Below are 20,779 nucleotides of genomic sequence, written 5' to 3'. Positions count from 1 at the left end.
CCCTGCAGTCTGCCGCCGGCTAGAGCGGGTCACAGCCGGCCTTGCTTTCTCTAGCTTGAGGTTCAGGTCTGTTGGCTTTTCAGATGCCTCCGAGCCTCTGGGGCCAGTAAACAGCAATGGCCAAACCAGATGCTTTGAGTAAGAAGGATACACTAAATGCCCCGTGAAAGGGCCCCGCTTCCCTCCTTCGCTCTCATCTGCCGGCCGGGCTCCGGGCTGGGCTCCGAGGTGGACGGTTGCATGGAGCGGGCACCCGCTCCGGAGCCGGGCCCGCGGTGGCCCTGCCTGGACGTGCCGTGGGCTCCGAGTCCGCGTTTCAGCTTCTTCCCCGGAGCTCGGCGTGTGCTCGTGCCGTGAAGGCCGTGTGAGGGGCGTTTGCGCGGCCCTGGGTGAGACCTTTCTGAGCGGAGGGATGGCATGCCTCTGAAGCTGGCGTCGCCCTCTCCTGCTTCCTCGCTGTCACGCCCCTGTGCCCTTTCTACCGGAGTGAAGGTTGCAGCAGCGCGAATGCGGCTTCAGTCAGATGGCAGGTGGGCTGTGCCGCGTTGGGTTCCTGGGACCGCGCTAACCAGTCGGGTGGCTTAGAACAGTTTCTTCTCTCACGGTTCTGGGGGCCAGGAGTCCGAAACCCAGGCGTCTGCAGGGCCGGCCCCCTCGGGCCTCCGGGGGAGGGCCCTTGCTCCGCCTCGCTCAGCTCCTGATGGCTGCTGGCGGTCGTCGGTGTTCCTTGGCTTGTAGGCAGGCCCCTCAGCGTCTGCCTCTGTCTTCCTGTGGCCTTGCCCTGTGCGTGTCTGTCCAGAGGCCCCTCTTATCAAGACATCGGTTGTTGGATTAGGGTCTGAACGGAGGTGAATCGAACGTGAATGGTGAGTGAGCAGGTGAGTGAAAAGGAGCTACTAATCGAGAGCGGCGAGCATGCCCAGGACTGCGATTCGCACATCCGAGTTCTTAAGCGGAGGACAGTCCCCACAGAGGGGACACGTGGGCTCTGGTTTATCTGCGGAGCAGACGACAGCGCGGCCCACTGAGGGTGAGGACGCTCATTTTGTACATGGGCCGAAGTCACATTTTCTTAGCTTTTAAATTACTAGACAACATGCCACTGTTACGCCCCAAATTAAGCTGCTTCGTGTCCCCCACGGCGTCTTGCACATAGCAAGCAACTGGTGGTGGTTTGTGACATGTGGATACAGTTAGGGGGCACGTGGATCTGATGGGGTAGTCAATTCCCTTCTGGGTTCTTTGGGAGTCGGGTTCTCTGGAAGACAGCTTAGCGTGCAGAATGTTGCCTGAGTCCCCCGGGGTCCATACCCATGAGAGGGAAGGAGAGGTTGGCCTGTCTCGCTGGCAGGCCCAGCCACAGCCTTGGCCAGGTCCATGAGGAGCTGCGAAGCTAGAATAGGCCCAGCTCGGACCACAGGGCCAGACCTGTGTGCTCTCGCAGTCAGTCGTGAGACACTGCATGGGGCAGCTCTCTGCAGGTGCAGCAGTCCCTGAGGGGCGATGTGGCGCGGCCGGCGGCCAGCGACAGGTCCTTCGGGTGTGGGTCTAGGTAGTACACTGCAGTGTCCACCACAGTTGGACAGAGTTTTTCTTAGAAAAATTTTGATTGGTTTTATTCATTGGTTGACCTTCCGGAAAAATACAGAGTAAGTCTGTTCTCCTTTTTCTGTGACTCCCCTCAGCTCCCCCATCCCCTACCACATATGTAGTGCGTGCGTGCGTGTGCGTGTGTGTGTGTGTGTGTGTACAGAGTTATAGTGCACATTAAGCTTTTCTAGGTTAAACGTACTAGTTTCCTTAAACATGTCATTTATGTGGTATCTATGCTGACTTGCTCTTTTCTTGGTGTATGATTGAGACTTCCTTGATTTTCTTTAACATCCTGTGTGTTTTCAGATGTTTAGCTGTGGCATTAAGATCCTTGGAGTAATAGCTCATCCTCAAAATTTTGGAACCCGTTTCATTTGAATTTAAAGTTCTGGGTTCATATAACCCTGTCCCTCTCTTACCGCGGTTGACTTGGTCCTGCTTCGATGGTTTGAGGGACTGCGTAAGGGCTCTGTGGTCCAGCCAGGCCACCTGGGAGCAGATGTTGCTCTTGGAAAGCCAGTCAGGAGCGGAGCGGACCGTTGGTGTTGGAGCTGTCGCTTTGGGGCCAGAAGTGGCCCTCGGTGGTTGTGAGCTGCTATCAGATGGTCTGCGCTGATGAAGAGCTTGGCTCTGGGCGAGTTCAGCCTGCTCTCAAACTCTGACTCTTCTTTTTCATTCTGTTTGGGGCAATTAATTTTCTAAGTTTCAGTTTCATCTAAAAAAATAAAAAAGAAATAATAACAGTATCTACCTCATAGTGTCATTAGAGTGAAACAGAAACCCTTGGGGCCAGGACTCGGGGACCAGGAGCTGCTTCGCCGTTGCTGGAAGAAAACCTCGCTTGGATATGAGGAAGAAGGTGTGGTTACCAGTGCCAGAGAGAGGTGGCCGAGCTAGAGTCTGATCTTGGCGACCTTCAGGTGGAAGGGAATGTCCTTAACCAGCTCAGGGTTAAGAACCTTCGGAGCACACGCGGCAGTGAGGAGGGGCGGGGACGTCGCTGTAACCTGGTGTGGGACACAGGCCCCGGATCTGGCCGCGGAGGGCCAGCAGGCACGGGGCAGCGTTAGCGGGTGGGCTGCAGCCGAGAAGCACAAACCTGTTGTCATTTGCAGATGATGACTGTAGATAACCCAAGAGACTCTGTAACCTAGTGTCTAGGAGTAGATCTGACAGCCGAGGTCTGTGCGTCAAAAATTAGAACCTGTTTGAAAGACGTAAAGGTACCTGCAGAAATGAACAAATGGCCCTGTTCATAAACAGGAAGACTGAGGCCGTACAGCACTCTGCTCTCTGCAAAGTGATCTTTATATGTGACACATTTTCAACCAAGATCCTAATAGGGTTTCTCAGAGAATGCGATGGCTGATTCTAAAATTGCAGGAACAAACAAAGGGCCGAGCGCAGGGCCCGCCTGGTCTGGAGGCGTGTAAAGGACCGGTGGCTAAGACGGGTGGGACCGGTGCCAGTTGAAGGTATGGAGCTCCCGAGAGCCCCCGCCGACCGTGGTCACGCTGGGCTTCGGTGCAGGGGAAGGGGCCGCCGCAGATGGGGTTGCAGGGATGAGCCCTCGGGGATGCCGGCACGGTCAGTTTTTCGTTCAGAAAAAAAATGACATGGGATGCATTCTTCAACTCGGTTCACTGAGTCTAGATGGGTGACTGGTAGGTGGATTAAGGACTTGGATGTTTTATTAGATTTTTAAGGTTGTGCAGAACCCCCGAAGGTCAGTGGCGTAAACGCCGAGCGTTTCTTCCTGGCTCACGTCACGTACTGGCAGTGAGTCGGCTGCCGTGGCTCTGTCACAGATTCTTCTCCCTCTGGGACCCACGCGGAGGAGGCTGCCCCGTTCGGGACGTGCTGTCCCCGTGGTACCACGGGCGGCCAGGCGGATCCCAGAATCACTTGTAAAGCTTCTGCTTGGACATGGTTTATGTCGTGTCCATGGCCGTCCACTGGCCAAACTAGGCCCAGGGGGTGGTGCAGGGAGCCTTTGCCGGTCCATCTCATGGTGAAAGTAATTCAGTCTGTCACAAATGTGAGGAGGAAAACTTGAAATTTTTTAGAGGAAAGTATAGACATGTGTCTTTCTGACCTGGAGATGGGGAAGGGTATCTGAGGACTGTTCTCAGACTTACAGTTCATCTGTCATCTGGGGACTTGGTAACACAGATTCTTCCTCCTGAGGCCTTTCATTCTGTCAGGCCTCTGTGGGCCGGGTGAGGCCTGACCCCGCTGGGGATGGCCCTCCGCTCTCCTCAGCCCATGATTCAAGTGCTAAGCCCCTCTCTCGAAACACCCAGCAGGTGGGCACCCAGGGCCCGGTCCAGGTGACACATAAGCGACCATCACAGTGACTGCGCTCTTGGTGCCCTTCCCTCCGTCGCTCTTGTGGTAGAGACCTCGGAGCCTGGGGGAGGGTGCTTAGGTCTGCGCAGCCCTTTCTCTGAGTTGAGGACTCAGGCCTCTCCAGCACCTTCTGCCAGAGCGCCAGTCAGCCTGCCTTGCGGGAGGCCCGGGTGGAGCTGGCTCCGCCGTAGAAGCCGAATTCAGCCAGCATGCTTCTCTCTCCCTCTCCCAAGGACATGAGGACACAAAGGGGAATTTGCTGGAACACAGCGGATCACACAGTGGTGATTCAGGTGCAGAGCAGGGCGTAGTAGGTTGGAAGGATGAAATTAAGTTACTCGGTGCGAGGCTGTGGGAAGGAAAGCAAGGACGCCGCGGGAAGGGCCGCGGAATGCGGGCGCGTGCGGGCCGCTCCTGTACGAGTGAGGCCCAGCGCGCCGAGACCGAGGGGTCGTAGTGGGAGATTTGGCTCGTAGGTGGTGACGCTTGACGTCGCCAGTGAGTAGTTGAAACGTGAACGTCCAAGGGTTTGTGACACAACTCGAAGCCAAGTCACTTCAGTATGTGCAGGTACTGGTGGCGGGGTAAACCCTGGAAGGTGCATTTGGATAAGGGTAACTTATTAAACATTTCAAGGGCTGGATAATCTCTTCCCAGAAGTGTCTAATTTCATATTAACTTGTGCGGCATACTTACTACTAACCCCCAAATCAAATATTTTACATGATAGAAAACTTGACTAGAATCTATACGAAAGGAATAATCGATTTTATATTTAACATGAGTCACTTGAAAGTTGACATTTTGTTTAGTGTTTGGATAGTTAGCTGTGTTCCTCCCATTTTTATGTATACGTTATTCCGAGCCATGCAGTGTATTGCTCTTAAACCTTTCCCCCTTACACTTACTTTTGTAATGTAAGGCTTTTTATGATTTGTACATACCAGTGACATTTTAAAGAACTTTCACCTGTACAGGGCTCTACGGATGGTTGTTTCAGTCTGTATTTTTTTTTTTTTTGAGGTAAAGAGTCATAATTCATGTAAAAATTCCAATCCAAAATGTGTCACTTCCACCAAATGTCATACTTTGCTGAGTATCTTACATATAGTTTTGAGAATGTTGCGTTGCTCCCCTCTCTTGAAAGTGTCTGTGTTTCGGGTTTTGAGGAGTCTGTCGCATTGGTCTCGGGGGAACTCCGTCAGTCCCCAGTCGGAGTAACACGGCCCTTCGTCCGGCGTGTCGCCTGAAGCAGCTGGCGTTTCCGAACGTCCGGCAGCTGTGCCTGACGCCCCGCAGCTGCGTGTCAGGTGCGGGAGCTTCCCGTGGAGCTCGGCCGTCCTCCGGCCTCTGGAGTGTGCCCTCTGGGCACCGTCCTCCGTCCTCCGTGGAGGAGCTGCTGGCCAGTTGAGTTCGCTCCTAGTGGTGGCTCTGCCATTAATATATTGTCAGATGTCTGTCTTCTGATTCACTAAAAAACAGCGGGGTGGTTCCGTGAAGTGGAAACAAACCCAGGGCCATTCCGGTGGCTGCCCGCCTCGCTGCCGTGCGGTCGTGGGCACTAGGCGGCATGCGGCAGGGGCCCTGCCCTTGCAGCGTTGTGGAGAACGTGTTGACAGTGCAGTCGTCCGCCAGTAGCCCTCAGTGCATGCGTCACAGCCAGTCATTGAGGACCGAGGCATCCCGAGGAGGAAAGGGACAATCTGGAAGTTTCTGGCACCGTGTAAAAAGGAGTGCTGATCAACTGACTGGATAAAGAAGTACAGTTTATGCAGAGGAGAAATGTATACTTAATGATCTTATTCCTGAATTAAATCTTCAGTTTACCCTTTCAGTCCTGGGGACTGCAGGGCATAAGGGACCCTAAATGACCTGTATCTTCTTTAGAACTTGGGCCTTAGGGAAAATGTTCATTCTTTCTGGTCAGAAGGTCACATTTCCCAAAGTGTCTTCTGAAGGACACAAAAGGGGCCACAGTGAAATCCGGATGGAAAGTGCTGTCTGCTGTTTCCTTCCTGGAGGTTCCATGTTAAAAGTTTCAAGATGTCCTAAAATAAACAAACCTGCTTTTGTTTCAGCTTTGGTATTTCCCTAATTTTTGCAAAAAGAAGAAGTTCTATAGCAAAAATAATAGATCTTATATCATCCAGAATACTCTTTGGGGAGACCGTAGCAGGTTGTCTTTCCCGTAGTGACATTCATTGTTCATTTAAGTAGCGTCCTAGAGTCTGTAACTGTAGTTATCTTAAGAGTCCCATCTAAAGACATGATTTAGTCTTTGAAGCATATAATTAATGGATGAAAAATGAAAACAAATACATTCAACTTATTCCGAGTTCTCAAATGTATGTCTTTTTGCAAAATCAAATAGAGAATTTTATTCTGATACTTTAAAATTGCTAACTAGTAGGATATGAGTCAGATAATCCATTTAAAATTTTTATATTGAATTAGATCTCTTATTGACAGATGTTAGAACATTACCAAAGTATTGCTTATTACCTAATTTTATTTTGGACAACTGTAATATGCATTAGTTAGCTTATGGTTTTTTGTAGTAACTTAAAAATTGACCCACGTCTTACCAGGCAATTACAGAATTTCAGACCATTTTTCCCCCCACATTGAAACTCGAAAGATAGATCACTGTGTTTTTGATTTAAGTAGTTGAAAGCTGTAAAATTTTTATGCAGAGACATTTTGACAAGCAGCAGTTCCACTATGAAAAATTATTTTAGTGCACAACGATCTAGAATTTTCTTTGATAAAATATTTTATGCTGGCCAAAGTGGGTTTCACATGAAAGCTTTTTGCATTTTCAAAAATTCTAAAAATGTACTTTTTATAATTTTTTGTTTCCAAATAAACTTGCTTAGAGTTTTTGAAATGTGTATTTCTTAGAGTGAAGATAAGTTTCAGTTTCTCTCAAAGGAAGTTTTTAAACTTCTAAAACTTAGTTGTTACATCACTTTTCCAGCAACTTTGGTAAAAGCTTTTAGAATTTCATAATAAAGAACTTTGTTTTGCTTTGATTTTTGGATTTTGTTTGGTAGCTGTTTTCTTTTGCAAGAGGACCGATTCTTTCAAATGGAAGTGTATACATATCCCTCTCCCCTTTGACCCAAATGGCTTTACGCCTGTGTTTTCACCCTGCAAACTATCACCAGCCTAAGAAAAAAGTCTTATAAGAGTGTATTTGAGTCAAACTGACAATTGCTGGGAAGCAGAATCTCAACGATTTGAGAAAAAGTTCTGGAGAATGGCAGTTTTGTAGCCTGTTTCATACATTAGAATCAAGGCGGAGACGTAAGGGGGCCCTGGAGGTGGCGTGTGGGCCGCAGGAGAGCACTGGGTCTCCCGCCCTGGTGCCGGGAGGCCTCTGGAAAGGAGACCACTGACGTGTCAGAGGTGTGCCCTCTCAGAGGCACGAGACGATGGACGGTTTCAAAACTAAAGACCTGCCTTCGTCAGGGAAGCTGCAGACCTAGGACGTGAGTGCCCACCACGACCGGCTTTTAGTTAGCAGAGTTTACGTTCTGACCACCCTTTGGTCTGTGGGCCTCCTCTGAGCTAGTCAGGTTTAGTATGTAGCCACTGCCTGACTCAAAGTTTGCCCCTTCTGAGGTGGGGTGGCGGGGTGTGGGGGAGGCATTTTTGTAAATCTCCGAAAGGACTTTTTTGGAGACATAAAACACTGTAATTTTTGTAGCCCTGCTAAGGAATTCTGACATTTACCAGATCTAGATGAACTAAACACCTTATTGTAATATAATAACTTGCAAAGAAATTTTAATCTGTGAAAAGAAGTCCAGTTTTTTTAAGCCAAGAATATTAACAGATGAGTATGAATCATCAAATAACTGCCAGATAAAAGTCGGAAATAAAACAGTGTACTGGACACAGTCAGGTGGTCTCCTTACGAGCCTGGTTGGAACTGTGAGGACTTCCAGGCTGAGCCAGACTCCCAGTTGTGTGCGGATTTGACAGCGGCTCAGTCCGGAGGGGAGGCCCTGTCCCGGTGGGACAGAAGGCTCTTCCCTTTTACTTCGTCTGATCATGCGCTGCCCTAGAGTGGCTTTGTTTTGCTCTGATGGAAGTCGGGAACAGTGACACGCGGGCCTCCCTGACTCAGGCTGAGAGCTGCCTCTCAGTCTCGCATGTGGACTTGCCGCTCATTACGGGAATGTTGTGTTCAGCCTGAGTTTTACAAAAACAGCCCCTCACTAGAAAGAGGTAGGGGAAGGAAGTATTGTTTATCGAAGATTTGCAGGCACCAGGGTGGCACTCAGCACCTAGGGTCCACAGACACGCACAGTCTTCCTCAGATGCTGCTGGCGCCCGGATGGATGCCTGTGGTCGTCGGTCACCTCCTGCCCTCCCATTTCTCCTTCCCTTGACGTAAAAGAAGTCTGAGCTCTACTTTCTTAAGATAGATTTGAGGATTTGGCCTCCCATCTTCTTGGCGGCCCCTTTCCTTGCTTGAGCCTGTTGACGTTTTGAGTTCTGGTCTTTTGAAGCATCAGCACAGGGACTTCGGACCGGGAACAAGTTGAGTACTTTTGAATACTTTCTTCACCTGACGTTATCATTTTATAGTTGGTTCTTATCTTTGTTCTTATTTCTTAAACATAGAGATTAACTGGGTCTGTTCCTGTCTGCAATTTATTGACATTATCTTTTTTCTAACTTTTCTTTTAAACAGAGATTAATCAGATCTGTTGAGGGGCCTGCAATTCAAACCTTTGGTAATTCCTGTTATCACGCTGTAGTCTTATCTCTAAGAACAGTTCTGCATTCATGAAGAGAATTCATTTTGTCATTGGAGAATATACACTAATCAGTTGATTTCTGATAACCTAGCTAGTAGAAATGGAATTTATGTAGTTCTTCCTGTTTGCATAGAAAGTACTCATATCCCACGTGAGTTTTATTGACGATGTTATCTTTAAAAGAAGCCTTACTCATTTCCTGCGACTCGATACGCTCTGGATGGGAACGAGGCTGTAGCCTGAGTGTCCATTCCAGATGCCGAGGCTAAACAAGTGTCCGTGACCAGTTTTTAGGACTCGGCCCTATCGTCAGTGATATAGTTTCAGTTTAGGTTGTAGGTTCTCTTCGATTTTTCTCTTCTGGCCGTGGAGTGGCCCTGAGCCAGGCTGACTTCTAAAGAGAGTAAGCACTACATCCCTCGCGTTCCAAGTTAGTGCACCGAGACCAGAAAATAGTAGAGATTCATATAAACTACCTTGTTAAGCGCGTGCATCTCTGGTTTGCCAGGCGAATGTTATGTGGGATCTTGTAAAAAGTAGTAGAATCTTAATATTTTAAACATCCACATTCCTTATTCTCTTTTCTCTGTTCCTCTCTTTATATTTTATTTCCTTTATCGTTCCCCTTCAAACGCTTTTCTTTATATGAACATGCTGTAGACACCCTAATCGAAGAATTATGGACAGGGAGTTGCAGGTATGGAGACCCGTGAATACTGAGCACTTTAATGAATTCATCGTGATGTGTACGGTGAGGAAGGACCAGTTAAAAACACGTAGTTGAAGGCAGGGGTTGCAGCAGGGCCATTCCAGGCCATGGGTTTCAGAGGGAAGAAGGACAAGTCGGTTGCCTGGGGATGAAGACCGGAGCCTACTCGCAAAGGGCGGTGTACGCGGAAGGAAGAACCCGAGGGTCGTCGTCTGTGCGTCACTGCCACTACGCCCAGTGCCCCGTACGGGAGCCTCCGGTCCGTGTGGGCAGTGACATGATCGAGTTAGAGGTCCTAGGTCAGAATGCGTCCCTGCCGACGGGCTCGGAGCGGGCGCAGAGTTGAGTTTTTCCCCCACGTGCTAATATTACACGGTTGTTCTATTTCCCAAACCTCTTTCTTCAGAATTTATTTCCCTCCGGCTAGATTTGGGAAGCATTTAGTTCGACAGAGTTTTGGTCACCTGCCAAGGCCTGCGTTCTGCTGAATAGTACATGGAATGTGTCACAGTTTGGCCCTGAAGAACTTTCAGCATCATTCGCGAAGGAACCCACATGCAGGAGGCAGTGGGAGAAGGTGCGGGTGGGTACGTGGAAGGGCCGAGGGCGATGAGGACAGAGCAGTGTGGCCTTAAGCAATCAGGGAAGGCTTCCTAGAGGCGGCGGGGCGGGAATGGACCCCGGTGCTGTTTGGGTGGTAGTGTTTGATCAGCGTTCAGGCCTCTGCAGCCTTTCTGAGCATAATCCTTCAGTCTCTTTTACATGGGTCAGTTTTTCTTTGCAGTGTTTCAGTTCATCTTTGCCTCGAGTTGTCCATCCAGGTTTCCCAGAATGCCGGCTTCCGCGGTGGTAGACTTTGGGGTCGTTAGGGCTTAGACGCCTGCCCCGCCACCCCCTGTGTGAGAGGAGCGCACCTGCTCGCCCTGTGGAAGAGGTGCCAGACTCGCTTGGACTGGTGAGAAGTGAGCGCCTCACTTTCCGGAGCAAGCTCGGGCCGCCAGTGTGCGCTTCGCTGGGTCTTCACTCTGGCTCCCGCACTAGGAGCCTTCAGGGTTAGCAGCCACACTGCCACCTTGTGTCCCAGAGTGACTGCACTGAGGGAGGACGCGGAGCATCTCCACCAGCCCAGGACGGGCACGCAGCGTGAGCAGGACGCGCTCCTTTGTGCCGCGCTCCCGCGGCTCGGGGATTGGCTGTTTCTGCTCCGTGATCTGCCCTGTTTTGACCAACCTCGAGCAACGTAGGATTGACGTACTGTCAGGTGAAAAAGACAGACTTTAAAAGCCCTATTATTATTATTTTATATGTTGAAATACTAAAAAAAATTTCAAGTTCTTCACAAAGGATAAAACACTTATAATGACAACACAAAAATACAGTGACTTGTTTTAGGCTGGGGAAATTATGTGTGGGTGTCCCTCATTTCATATTAAAAAAATAATTTAAAAAACTTTTATAATAAAAGTATACATGAAAAAAAGAAGTACTCTTGAGACTGAAAGGGTATTTCAGAAGCGAGCATCCTGGGTGAACGGAGGCAGCCACGCTTTCCCCTCACGGCCCACGTTTTACACGTTGCCCAGAGAAGCCCGGTTTGTAACTGTTCACTGCCCGGTGCTTGTTGGTCACTTGTGCCGTAACATAGTAAAATGAGAAACATTTCACAAGCACATGTATGGCCCGTGTCAGAAAGAGGTCATGCGCTTGAGATACCGCACGTGTTTTCAGCAAACCAGAAACCGTACACAGGGGATCCCAGAAAGAGGGGAAACACCTTTATCTTAGAGTCGGCCACGTGTCTGCCCTACCTGAGTCCCAGAGACCGAGTGTGTGTCGCTTAGAGCTTGTGGGAGACGTGCGTGCGCCTAAGTACCTATCTGGGATCACTTGTGGGAGCTGTAGTTTGACTTATGTTCAGTAACGTATGTGTCGTTCCAGAGGGTGTAAAAAGATGGCACTGTGTTCCTGAGAACGTTGTGACAGAAGGGATGAGATTTGGAAATTCAGTGAACTTTAAAACGACCCTCGATCCTCATCTATCAAAAATGCTTTATTATTAAATTACTTATTTGAATTGTGTGTCATAACCACGTGGGTCTTGTCTATTCGTTGAAAAAGTGTTTACTAATGGAATGACAAGTATCTAGATTTGTTTTTTCCTTGACCGACAAATCATTTGGGACACATATTGTTCTGAAGACCAGTAGACTAGATAGTTAAAAAATTAAATGCTTTTATTTTTAAAATTCAGTTGGTTATTCTAGTCCTGGGTCTGATCGTAGACATCCCAGGGCCCTGACTTGGGGAGACCCGGGGTGGCGTGGGGTCTCCTGGGCCGTGTCGGAGTGAGCAGGGCTCGACGAATGTTCTGCCCCCTCGCCCCCCACTTTCGCTTCGGGGCTCGGATGATTATTAGACCCGTTGGCTGTAATTGACACCCAAGTCCGCATAGAGTTGCCCCAGTCTCGGGAGGTGATTGTCGTTCACCACCAGGGCTGTTTTAACCCTAGAGTCCTTAGAACGGCTAGGATATACTAAGTCGTTCACAGTGAAACTAGTGTTTTAGGGGTTCCGTGACAAAGACAGCCATGTAGATTTCATTTACAACATTTTTCTGATACTCTTGTGCTCTCTGGGTCCGACGTATGTTGTTGAATTCAATTTTCTAAATTTCGTTTAGAGTTTTTACATCAGTGTTCATGAGGCATATTGGTGTGTGGTTTTCTCGTAACACCTGTCTGGGGTTAGGGTCGGGATGGTGCTGGCCTCCTGATACAGTTGGGGAAGTAACCTCTCCTTTTTAATTTTTTGGAAGAATTTGTATAGAATTGTCACTTTGGTTTCCTTTAATATTTTGTAGAATTTAACTTTGAAGCCATTCGAGCCTGGAGATTTTTTTGTGGGAAAGTTTGAAACTACAAATTAATTTCCTTTTATAGATACTGGGCTATTCTTTTTCTTGTGTGAACTTTGGTCCTTTGTGTTTTCAAGGAATTTGTCTATTTCATCTCAGCTGTTTAATGTGTTGATGTAAAGTCGTTGTAATACTCCCTTAGTATCCTTTTAATACCTGTGGACTCTAGTGATCTCACCTCTCTCATTCATGATATTGGTAACTTATGCTCTTCCTTCTTTCCTGAACACTCTGGCCAGAGGTTTGTAAAGTTCATGGTCTGAAAAAGCCAGTTATGGTTTCATTTTTCCATTTTCTATTTCACTTGTGTCTGCTCTGATTTCACTTTTCTGCTTAGTTTAGGTTTCATTTGCTCTGCTTTTTCTAGTTTAAGGTGAAAGCAGTCATTGATTTGAGACCTTTTCTAATGTAGGCTCTTAGTGCTATAAATTTTCCCTTAAGTACTGCTTTAGTGGCATCTCAAAAATATTCATATGCTGTGTCTTCATTTTCATTTAGTTTAAAATTTTTTCTAATTTCTCCTCTGAGTGCTTCTTTGCCCTATTGGTTATGTAGAAATATGTTCTTTAGTTCTCAGATATTTGGGGGATTTTCCAGACATCTTTCCGTTATTTATAATTTATTGTCTGAAATCTTCTGTCAGATATTAATGTAGACACTCCAGTTTTTCTTTCGTTGGGGTTGGCATGGTATATCTTTTTCCATCCTTTTACTTGTAACCATTTGTATCTTTATATTTAATAATGGATATTTTCATAGCCAGCATATAATTGGATCTTGCTGTTTTAAAATCCAGTCTGACCATCTCTATTTTATAGTTGGTTGTTTAGACCATTTAAATGTGTCATGATTGTTAACAGCTATCTCATCACAGCCTGTCTCCAAGTGATATAATGCTATTTTGGGTAATATTTAAGTACTTTATCATTGTTTTTTTATCTTTCCACTCCTGGCCTTTGCCATACGTTGTACTTATGTATATGGCCCAAAGCTCGCGATACACTGTTACTATTTTCCTTTCAACGTTATCTTTGAAAGGTATTTGAATAACAAGGAACACATAGTCACCACTTGACAGCGCTCTGGTCTCCTTGGCGTGTTTTCCTTCTGCCTGGACTCCCAGTAACATTCCTTACACAGGTTTGCTGATGACGAGTTATTTTGGCTTTTGCATGTTTCACCTTTGTTTTGAAAGCTATTTTTGATGAGTATAGAATTCTGAGTTGACAGGTTTTTTCAGTCTTTGCATCATTTTCAACAAGCAATCTGACGTCATCCTTATCTTTGTCCTTATCTGTGTTCCCCTGCCCCCTTCTGGCGGCATTAAGATTTTTCTCTTTATCACTGGTTTGGATAGTTTTGTTATGGTGTGCCTAGGTGTTATTTTCTCCATGTTTCTTATGCTTATAGTGCATTGAACTTCTTGGATACGTGTGATTTAGTTTTCATCAGTTTTGGAAAAATTCTGGCCATTGTCTCTTCAAAAATTTTAAATACCCTTCAATTAAATGTTATTTTAGAGTCCTTAAAATTGAAGCTCTGTTAATTTTTAAAAATTCTTCTCTCTCTGTATTTAATTTTGTATAAGATTCAGTAATATTTTTGCAATTTAAGATTCAGTAACATTTTCTTCTGAGATATCTAATCTCCCGTTAATTCCCACCCTATGTATTTTCATCTCAGACATCGTAGTTTCCATCTCTAGCTGTTTGACTTTGAGTTTATCTTTTATATCTTCCAGTTTCTATACTTTTCAAACATATGGCATTTAGTCATCATAACTGTTTTAAAGTCCTCTTCTGCTGATTGTAACTTTTATGTCAATTCCAGGCCAGATTCCATTTATTTTCCTCTTCATTTGCACCCCCTTTGTCTGCTTCTTTGCATGCCTGCTCATTTTTGATTGGGTGCCAAACATTGTAAATTTTGCCCTCTTGGATGCTGGATGTTTTTGTGTTCCTATAAATTTCTTGAACTGTCTTCCGGGATCGTAGTGAAATTAGTTGGAAACAGTTTGGTCCTTTTGGCTCTTGTTTTAAGATGTGTTCGGCAGGACTGGGGCAGTGTTTAGTCTAGGGCTAATTATTCCCCACCGCTCAGGCACGGCCCGTCCGAGCACTCTCCCTGCCGTTCCCTGAGTCATGGTTCTCCAGTCTGGCTGGTGGGAAATGGGCACCACCCCCAGGCATGTGGAGCATCAGGGCCCGTTCCCTCCGTCCTTCCCGACCTCCTGTGCCTCAGCGAGGTCCCCCCACGCGTGCCTGATCGCTGCTGCGCCGCGTGCTCGGGGGCGGCCCTGTGCAGAGTCTGGCGTTTTCCTCTGTGCAGCTCTTCTCTGGTCCTTGTCTGGTGAACTCCGGCTGCCTCGGAGTCTCTCGTCTGGCTCCGGCAGCCATTGCTTCAAGCTCCTCACCATCTCAGTTGATCCTCATTGAATGAGTACCGGCTTGTCATCTTTCCTCAGGTGATATCCCCAGAATTGAATGCATTATTTAATTGATGATCTGTTTGGCATCCTGAAATCCAAACATATTAAAGAATTTATGGGAGATGTTTTGAGAGTCAGCTGGAAAATTCCAGCAATTGCAGAAACTCTTTAATTTATCTAGTTTTCACAATCGATAAAAGATAGTATGGTCTAGAAAATTTAGAAGGTAACAGTACGCATTAGTGATAAACTAATCTAGTAACTTAGTCCTATGGTGGATTGAAACATTTTGTCTTTATGTTTAATGGATATAAATTTTACTGTGTACTTTTAGATGAAATGAAAGAAACTGAGTCTTAAATCTTTGGAGAAGACTGTCTTTCTGACTTAATGCTTTTACTAACAATAGTTATTAATACTTCTTTTTAAATAATTTTTGGTAGCCATCTTATTGTCTGCTAATACTCATGCAAAAGCCGAGCCAGTGAAATTCACCAATTGTGTAAGTTTTCATTTTCTAGTATCAAATTAGTCAGGACTCTAACATAAAGGAAGTTATGATTTAATAAGGCCATTGTTAGATTAGTTTGACATACTTGAAAATATGTTAATTTAGGGGGTAAAACTATTAAATTAAAAGTGATATCTATCACCAGTAACCAAAAAGTCAACCTAGGTATATAAGAAGCAGAATTACAATAGCAGTACATCCTGGCATGGCTCTAAGACAAATCCATGTTTCACTTTAATTTTTATGAAATAAGCGATGAGCAAGTCTGAAGGTTTTAGCTGTATGAAGTAATTTTTTACCAGTGTTTCAGTGGAATTACTCTTCAGTTGCTTATTGTTATACTTAAAAACGACTAGTGATTTACCAGATAACTTCTGTCAGCATTACAGATAAGTAATTTTACTAGTCCAATCTCCTGAGATAGCAAAGTGAACATCAGTATAATAGAGCACAAGCACAAGAATACACGTTTTTGAATTTTCTTTAAAATAATATTAAGCTTTTAAAAGTTTAAGTGTAACAGCTTAAAATGTCAAAAATTATAGCAGTGTTCTAAGATACCAGAGGTGTTTTAATGAAGAGGAACAGTTCATTTGGGTTTTTTTTTTTTTAAGATCAGTAACTTAATTTACATCTCTATGAAATGCATCCCTTTCTCTCATTTTTGCAGGTTCTGCTGGAAACTTACATTTGGCCTCAATGTGAAATTAAAGGAGAACGTCGCACCTCCACGTCTGTTGCTGTCAGGATGCTGATTCATTGGTCATGCCCGACGAGGGAAGTTCTGTGCTAGACGGCTGACTGCCAGCAACACTCGATGCTTCTCCTAGATGTCAAGCTTCTCCCCTTTGTCCTGGAGTGACAATCCCCTCCAGATACCAACAGAACAACTACAGAAGATGCTTTGCGTTCTAAGGATGTCAGCAACCTGACTTCATGCGCCCTCTCTGCACGGTCGTTGTGGATGGTTTACCATCGGAAAGCTCCTCCGGCTCCCACCCCGGCCCCGGCTCTGTCTCGGAAATGTCTCTGCTTCATGCTTTGGGTCCAGTGCAGACCTGGCTGGGACAAGAGCTGGAGAAATGTGGCATCGATGCCATGATTTATACTCGCTATGTCCTCAGTCTTCTGCTGCATGACAGCTACGACTACGACCTGCAGGAACAGGTATTTACATACGTTAAATGTCTTGTGAAATTTCATGGCTGTGTCTGCACGCGGGGCTTTCTCCCCACAGAGCGCTTCATACCCTGGGCGGGGCCGTAGACTGGCGTGGCCCACGGGCTTTCACCCTGCCAGCGAGGGGCCCTGCGCCGAGTCGCCGGGCGCGCTGGGCAGCTCCGCGGTGCTGACTGCGTTCCAGAGCACACCCCGGTCTTGCCGCCGACCGGCGGTGGTCCGGCGGCTGCAGCACGTCCTCGCTGCTCGAGGAGTGTCACTTTGCATCGCCAGACACCGATCATTGTGTCAGTTGCTCTGCGTAACGCTCCAGAGTCTCACCTTCCATGTTATCTGTGAGAGTGGCGTTCAGCTGCGCAGTGATCAAAATGTGTGTGAAAATCAGCAGGCGCAAAGGTTTGGTAAAACACGCAGCTTTGCCATAAATCGGCACATGTCACCTGGTAAGTTGGCCACATTTTATTTGACGCAAGGGCTGAGCATAAAGTGAGAAAGCAACCAAATCTGGGTTCTTGAAAGAACACTTCAATCTCACTCTCCCAGAGGAGCTGCTGAAAGTGGCGCCCGCCGGAGCCACCACCAGCGAACGAGTGGGCTCTGGGTGGCTTCTGTGCACAAATCACCAGAAACGGAGTGTTTCATGGGCAGTAGTTGTTTTGAACCATTGTTAGTAACACTGAAAGTGGGAACAAAGTTTCATTGACCGAAGAAGCTGGTCTTGCCCTTCCAAACCACAAAAAAGCCTCAAAGTCCTTAAATACAGAGGATTTCACCAGTGTGCGTAACATGTGTCACAGGGCAGTTGTTTGGAGGCATTTTCTCTTGGGGTTTCTCCGCCTTTCTAGCCAGGTGAAACTGCATTTTCCTTGCTTCCGGGTTGTCCATTGCCGTGACTGGTGAGAATTAGGTCAAATAAAGTTTTCAGTGGCTTGACTGATCTATAACCTAATAATCAGAAATGTGTTATTTTGGTCCATATTTTGTATAATTTCCTTACTGAGGTTCTATTATTTTCCATCATCATTTCAGTAAAAGTAAAATATAGTTCCTTAGGGGCAAGTAAAATATGTAACCTGTAAACATGGAGGCATTTTTATTTCCAGAAATGAGGCAGTTATTTCTCTTAACGCAGAAACCACGTCCTCTTGGAATTGTATGTCAGCAGGACCAGCCTGGCCCGTTGCGTCAGCGCAGTCATTTGTGAGCACAGAGTAACGTGTGTGCTGGGTGCTGCAGGACACCGCAGAGCGCGTGCGGCCTGGGCCTGCCGGCAGGGCGGCAGGTGCGCACACTGCTGGGGAGTCGTGCGTGGGGATTCCGCTGGTCTCTGTGAGCGGGGCCTTGGCGTCGAGGCCAGGACAGCGTCGGTGCCCGGCTGTGTGTGGTCCTCCCCCCACAGCTCCGTCTGGCCCCGAGGAAACAGGATGGCTCGAGGATAGTGAAACACACGGCTGGAGTTCAAGGAGCGTCCACAGGGAAGTAAAAGGCCCCTAGAGCACTCTCCGCCCAGCCCAGGGTAGCAGTGCCACGTCCCATGCTGATGGCGGAGGTCACATGAAAGTGATTCTTGTTTTAATGAGCAGTGACCTAAGTCCGTGAGCCCCTGCCTGCCTTTTCCGTGTCTGCAGGGGCAGGGTGCGCTCACTGTGTCCCCAAAAGGAGGGTTCAGGTGTGGCGTGGGGGCGGGGCCCCTCTCACGGGAGGAAGGGGAGTGGAAGGGCCTCGGCCCGCCTGCGGGGGTCCAGACTCCAGCCCGGTCACGCTCGCGGCCGCCTTTCCCGGCCCCCGGGTCAGACCTGCCGATGGCGGCCTGGCCCTCAGGTGGCGGCCGGGCGACTCCGCTTTTGGATGTTGGTTTCATCATTTCTTTTTTCCTCCCTCGGTCCTTGAATTAATTGAACCTGGACCTAAAAATGGCTGGTTTTAAGGCCATTGCTTCAACTACCAGCTGTATCTGCCACGTGTAAGCCGTTGCTTTTCCCAGTCTTAGTTAAACCCTTAAGAGTTCTTAGACTCTACGAAACAGCGTTTGTGTGTGACTTTGGTCTAAGCTGTCAGGGATGATTAGGTAAAAGTGAGGCTGATCGACCCTCCTGGCTGAGGCTAAATAACTAACAGTTACAGGTAAACTCGGATTGAGCAGCGTTGCAAATGCAGTTGTGGCACCAGCCGAGCAGCCTGTAACTCTAGAGGACAGCTACCTACCTTCTAGTGCGTAGATAGGGTGGTTGTGTCCCAGTGATTTTATTTCCATGATTTCTTTTTTTCTTATTTTTCTTTTTGTCATGTTTGCCATACTCTGGGAAATGTACTCTCAGATAATCAGGAATTCACTATATATCAATTTCGAATGTAAACATAAACTACTTTTCTAACCCTTCAAGGTCCAGCTCACCTTTCTCTGTGAACTCTTTGCAGACAGTTTCCCCTTTGAACTTGACCGTTTTTCTGCTGTGGAGCTCTTCGTTATACTATTAGACTGCGTTATCTTTCCCAGGAGCTGGTCAGATTCTTACAGGCAGAAATCATATATTCCTCTTTTTAACACATTTAAACTTCTTATGAAATAATTTCAAGCAGAAGAATAGCAAGAGTCGTACAAAGAACGCCCATGGAATCTTCACTCGGTCTCCGGTTACTGACATTTTTTCACTTCTGTTGTCTTTCTCACCTCTCCTTTTAATGCCCACGTATCCTAAATAAATCAGCATACTTTTCTTAAAGAATCGGACTCCTCCTTAGCTGTAATAAATTATAAAATTCAAGAAAGTTAACATCGACACAACATCACGTACCACACTGTCTCTGTTCGGTTTTTATCAGTCGTCCCGATAATGTCCTTCACTGCGATTGTTTTCCTCATCTAGATCTGATCTGAGGTCGTATGTTGATTGGCTTCAGGGGTCACGTGTTTTTACTCTCCTTTAACCTTAACCTGCACTAGTTCCTCATCTTCCCTCGTGTCTCGTGACATTGACATTTGGAAGCGCACAGGCCAGTTTTGCAGAATGTCCCTTTGCGTTTGTCCGATGTCTCTTCCTGTTTCGGGTCAGGTTCTGCACTTACGACAGAAACATTCCATAATCGATGACAGTCCCTTCTCTTCCATGCCTCCCAGCACATGAGGTCGGTCTGTCTCACCTCGGCAGCGCTGACTTTGGGTCAGACCGTGTCCTCCAGGTCGCCACCGCAAAGCCGACCACCCCTCTCTGTGTCGTCATCAGCTTGTTGATTGTGTGCGCTCCATCCAGGGGTTTCTCTCTTGCTTTATTCCCAAGCTCCACCCCTCCCTTTCCTGCTGCGGACCCAGACTTCCACCCTCATTTGTGTGTGACCAGTCCCGGCCTGACTTCTAGGTAAGGGGACTTCAGTGGGCTGCAAGCACCTGAAGCCACAGGGACTGGGAATTGGAGGGACTGGTCCCGCAGGTGAAATCTGGGGTGATTCGGGAGGGCGCCGACCACCAAAAAAAGTCCTCTCCGAGCGCCCATGTGCAAAGTAGCACTTTGTACGCTTCTACTTAAGTTTTAGGAGCATTCCCTGGCTGTCCTGCGTTTTAAGGTTTGGGGCCGTTTGCCAGTGTTACCCCCTCTCCAGGATTTCGTTCCCTGCTGCTTCCAGGCGCTTCGTCTTTGCAGACCTCCCCCGAAATCATCCTCTGATGATGGTCCTTCCGTCTGGGATCGCTCGAGGTGTTCTCACGACGTTGGAATTGCTTTGCTTTAGGTCCTGGGACTCCCAAGATTTCATTAACTGTTGCCGATAGGGAGCAACCGTGGATTCTGCATGGGAATAAAAGAGGGATTTTCCCCCTTAACTTTCTGTGGGTACAGAAAAGGGTGAGATGGGCGAATTTGCACAAAGGTCGGATCCCCGAGATTTTACCTAGAGAAATGATAGACCACCACCGGCAGCGCCGGAGCCCTGCAGGCCCCACGCGGCTCCAGACTCCCTCTTACGTCCCGGGGTGGCCCGCAGAGTGCGGGGCTGTTTCCCATCCCTTCCGATTCCTGGGGTCCTGGTCCCTCCGTCTCTGGTTCTGTCTCCCCAGCCCTGGGAGAGGCCCCCGGCTCCGCTGGTTTCTTTGCCTCTTAAAGGGCCACCTTTTTCTCAGCCCCTTGCCCTGGGCCTAAGGTAGGTGGCTTTCCCAAGGGGGTGAGCAGCCTCAGATGCCAGCGCCCTGTGCTAGCAGCCGCGCTCCGTCCTTGAGGCCTGGGCGCCCTGGCTGGGCTCTGATCCCTTAGCTCAAGCTTTGCACATTTGGTTTGGTTTTGTATTTTATCTGCCTTTTTTGTTAGTTTGGGCAGAGGAGTTGGCCTGCTTTCAA

At 47.5% G+C, this 20,779-nt stretch overlaps 1 protein-coding gene across 9 annotated transcripts in view; it reads left to right on the top strand.

The window, feature by feature from the left end:
• Positions 1-20,779, top strand: part of KIAA0232 (KIAA0232 ortholog) — a 66,785-nt gene that overhangs the window by 9,005 nt on the left and 37,001 nt on the right. For 8 of the 9 annotated variants that reach the window (XM_016161225.2, XM_016161224.2, XM_036227471.1 and 5 more), the window contains one exon: positions 15,944-16,440. In XM_016161225.2, coding sequence (XP_016016711.2) covers positions 16,210-16,440 — 231 coding nt within the window. In that variant the 5' untranslated portion in view covers positions 15,944-16,209. Of the gene's footprint in view, positions 1-7,583; positions 14,799-15,943; positions 16,441-20,779 lie in introns of those variants that run through there. The other variant, XM_016161220.2, reaches the window with a different exon arrangement.

This window comes from Rousettus aegyptiacus, unplaced genomic scaffold (genome assembly GCF_014176215.1).
Source record: "Rousettus aegyptiacus isolate mRouAeg1 unplaced genomic scaffold, mRouAeg1.p scaffold_m13_p_10, whole genome shotgun sequence".
In the NCBI taxonomy this organism is placed as follows: domain Eukaryota; kingdom Metazoa; phylum Chordata; class Mammalia; order Chiroptera; family Pteropodidae; genus Rousettus; species Rousettus aegyptiacus.
The sequence above is the reverse complement of the archived record's forward strand: the minus strand, read 5'-3'. Positions and strand labels throughout refer to the sequence as shown.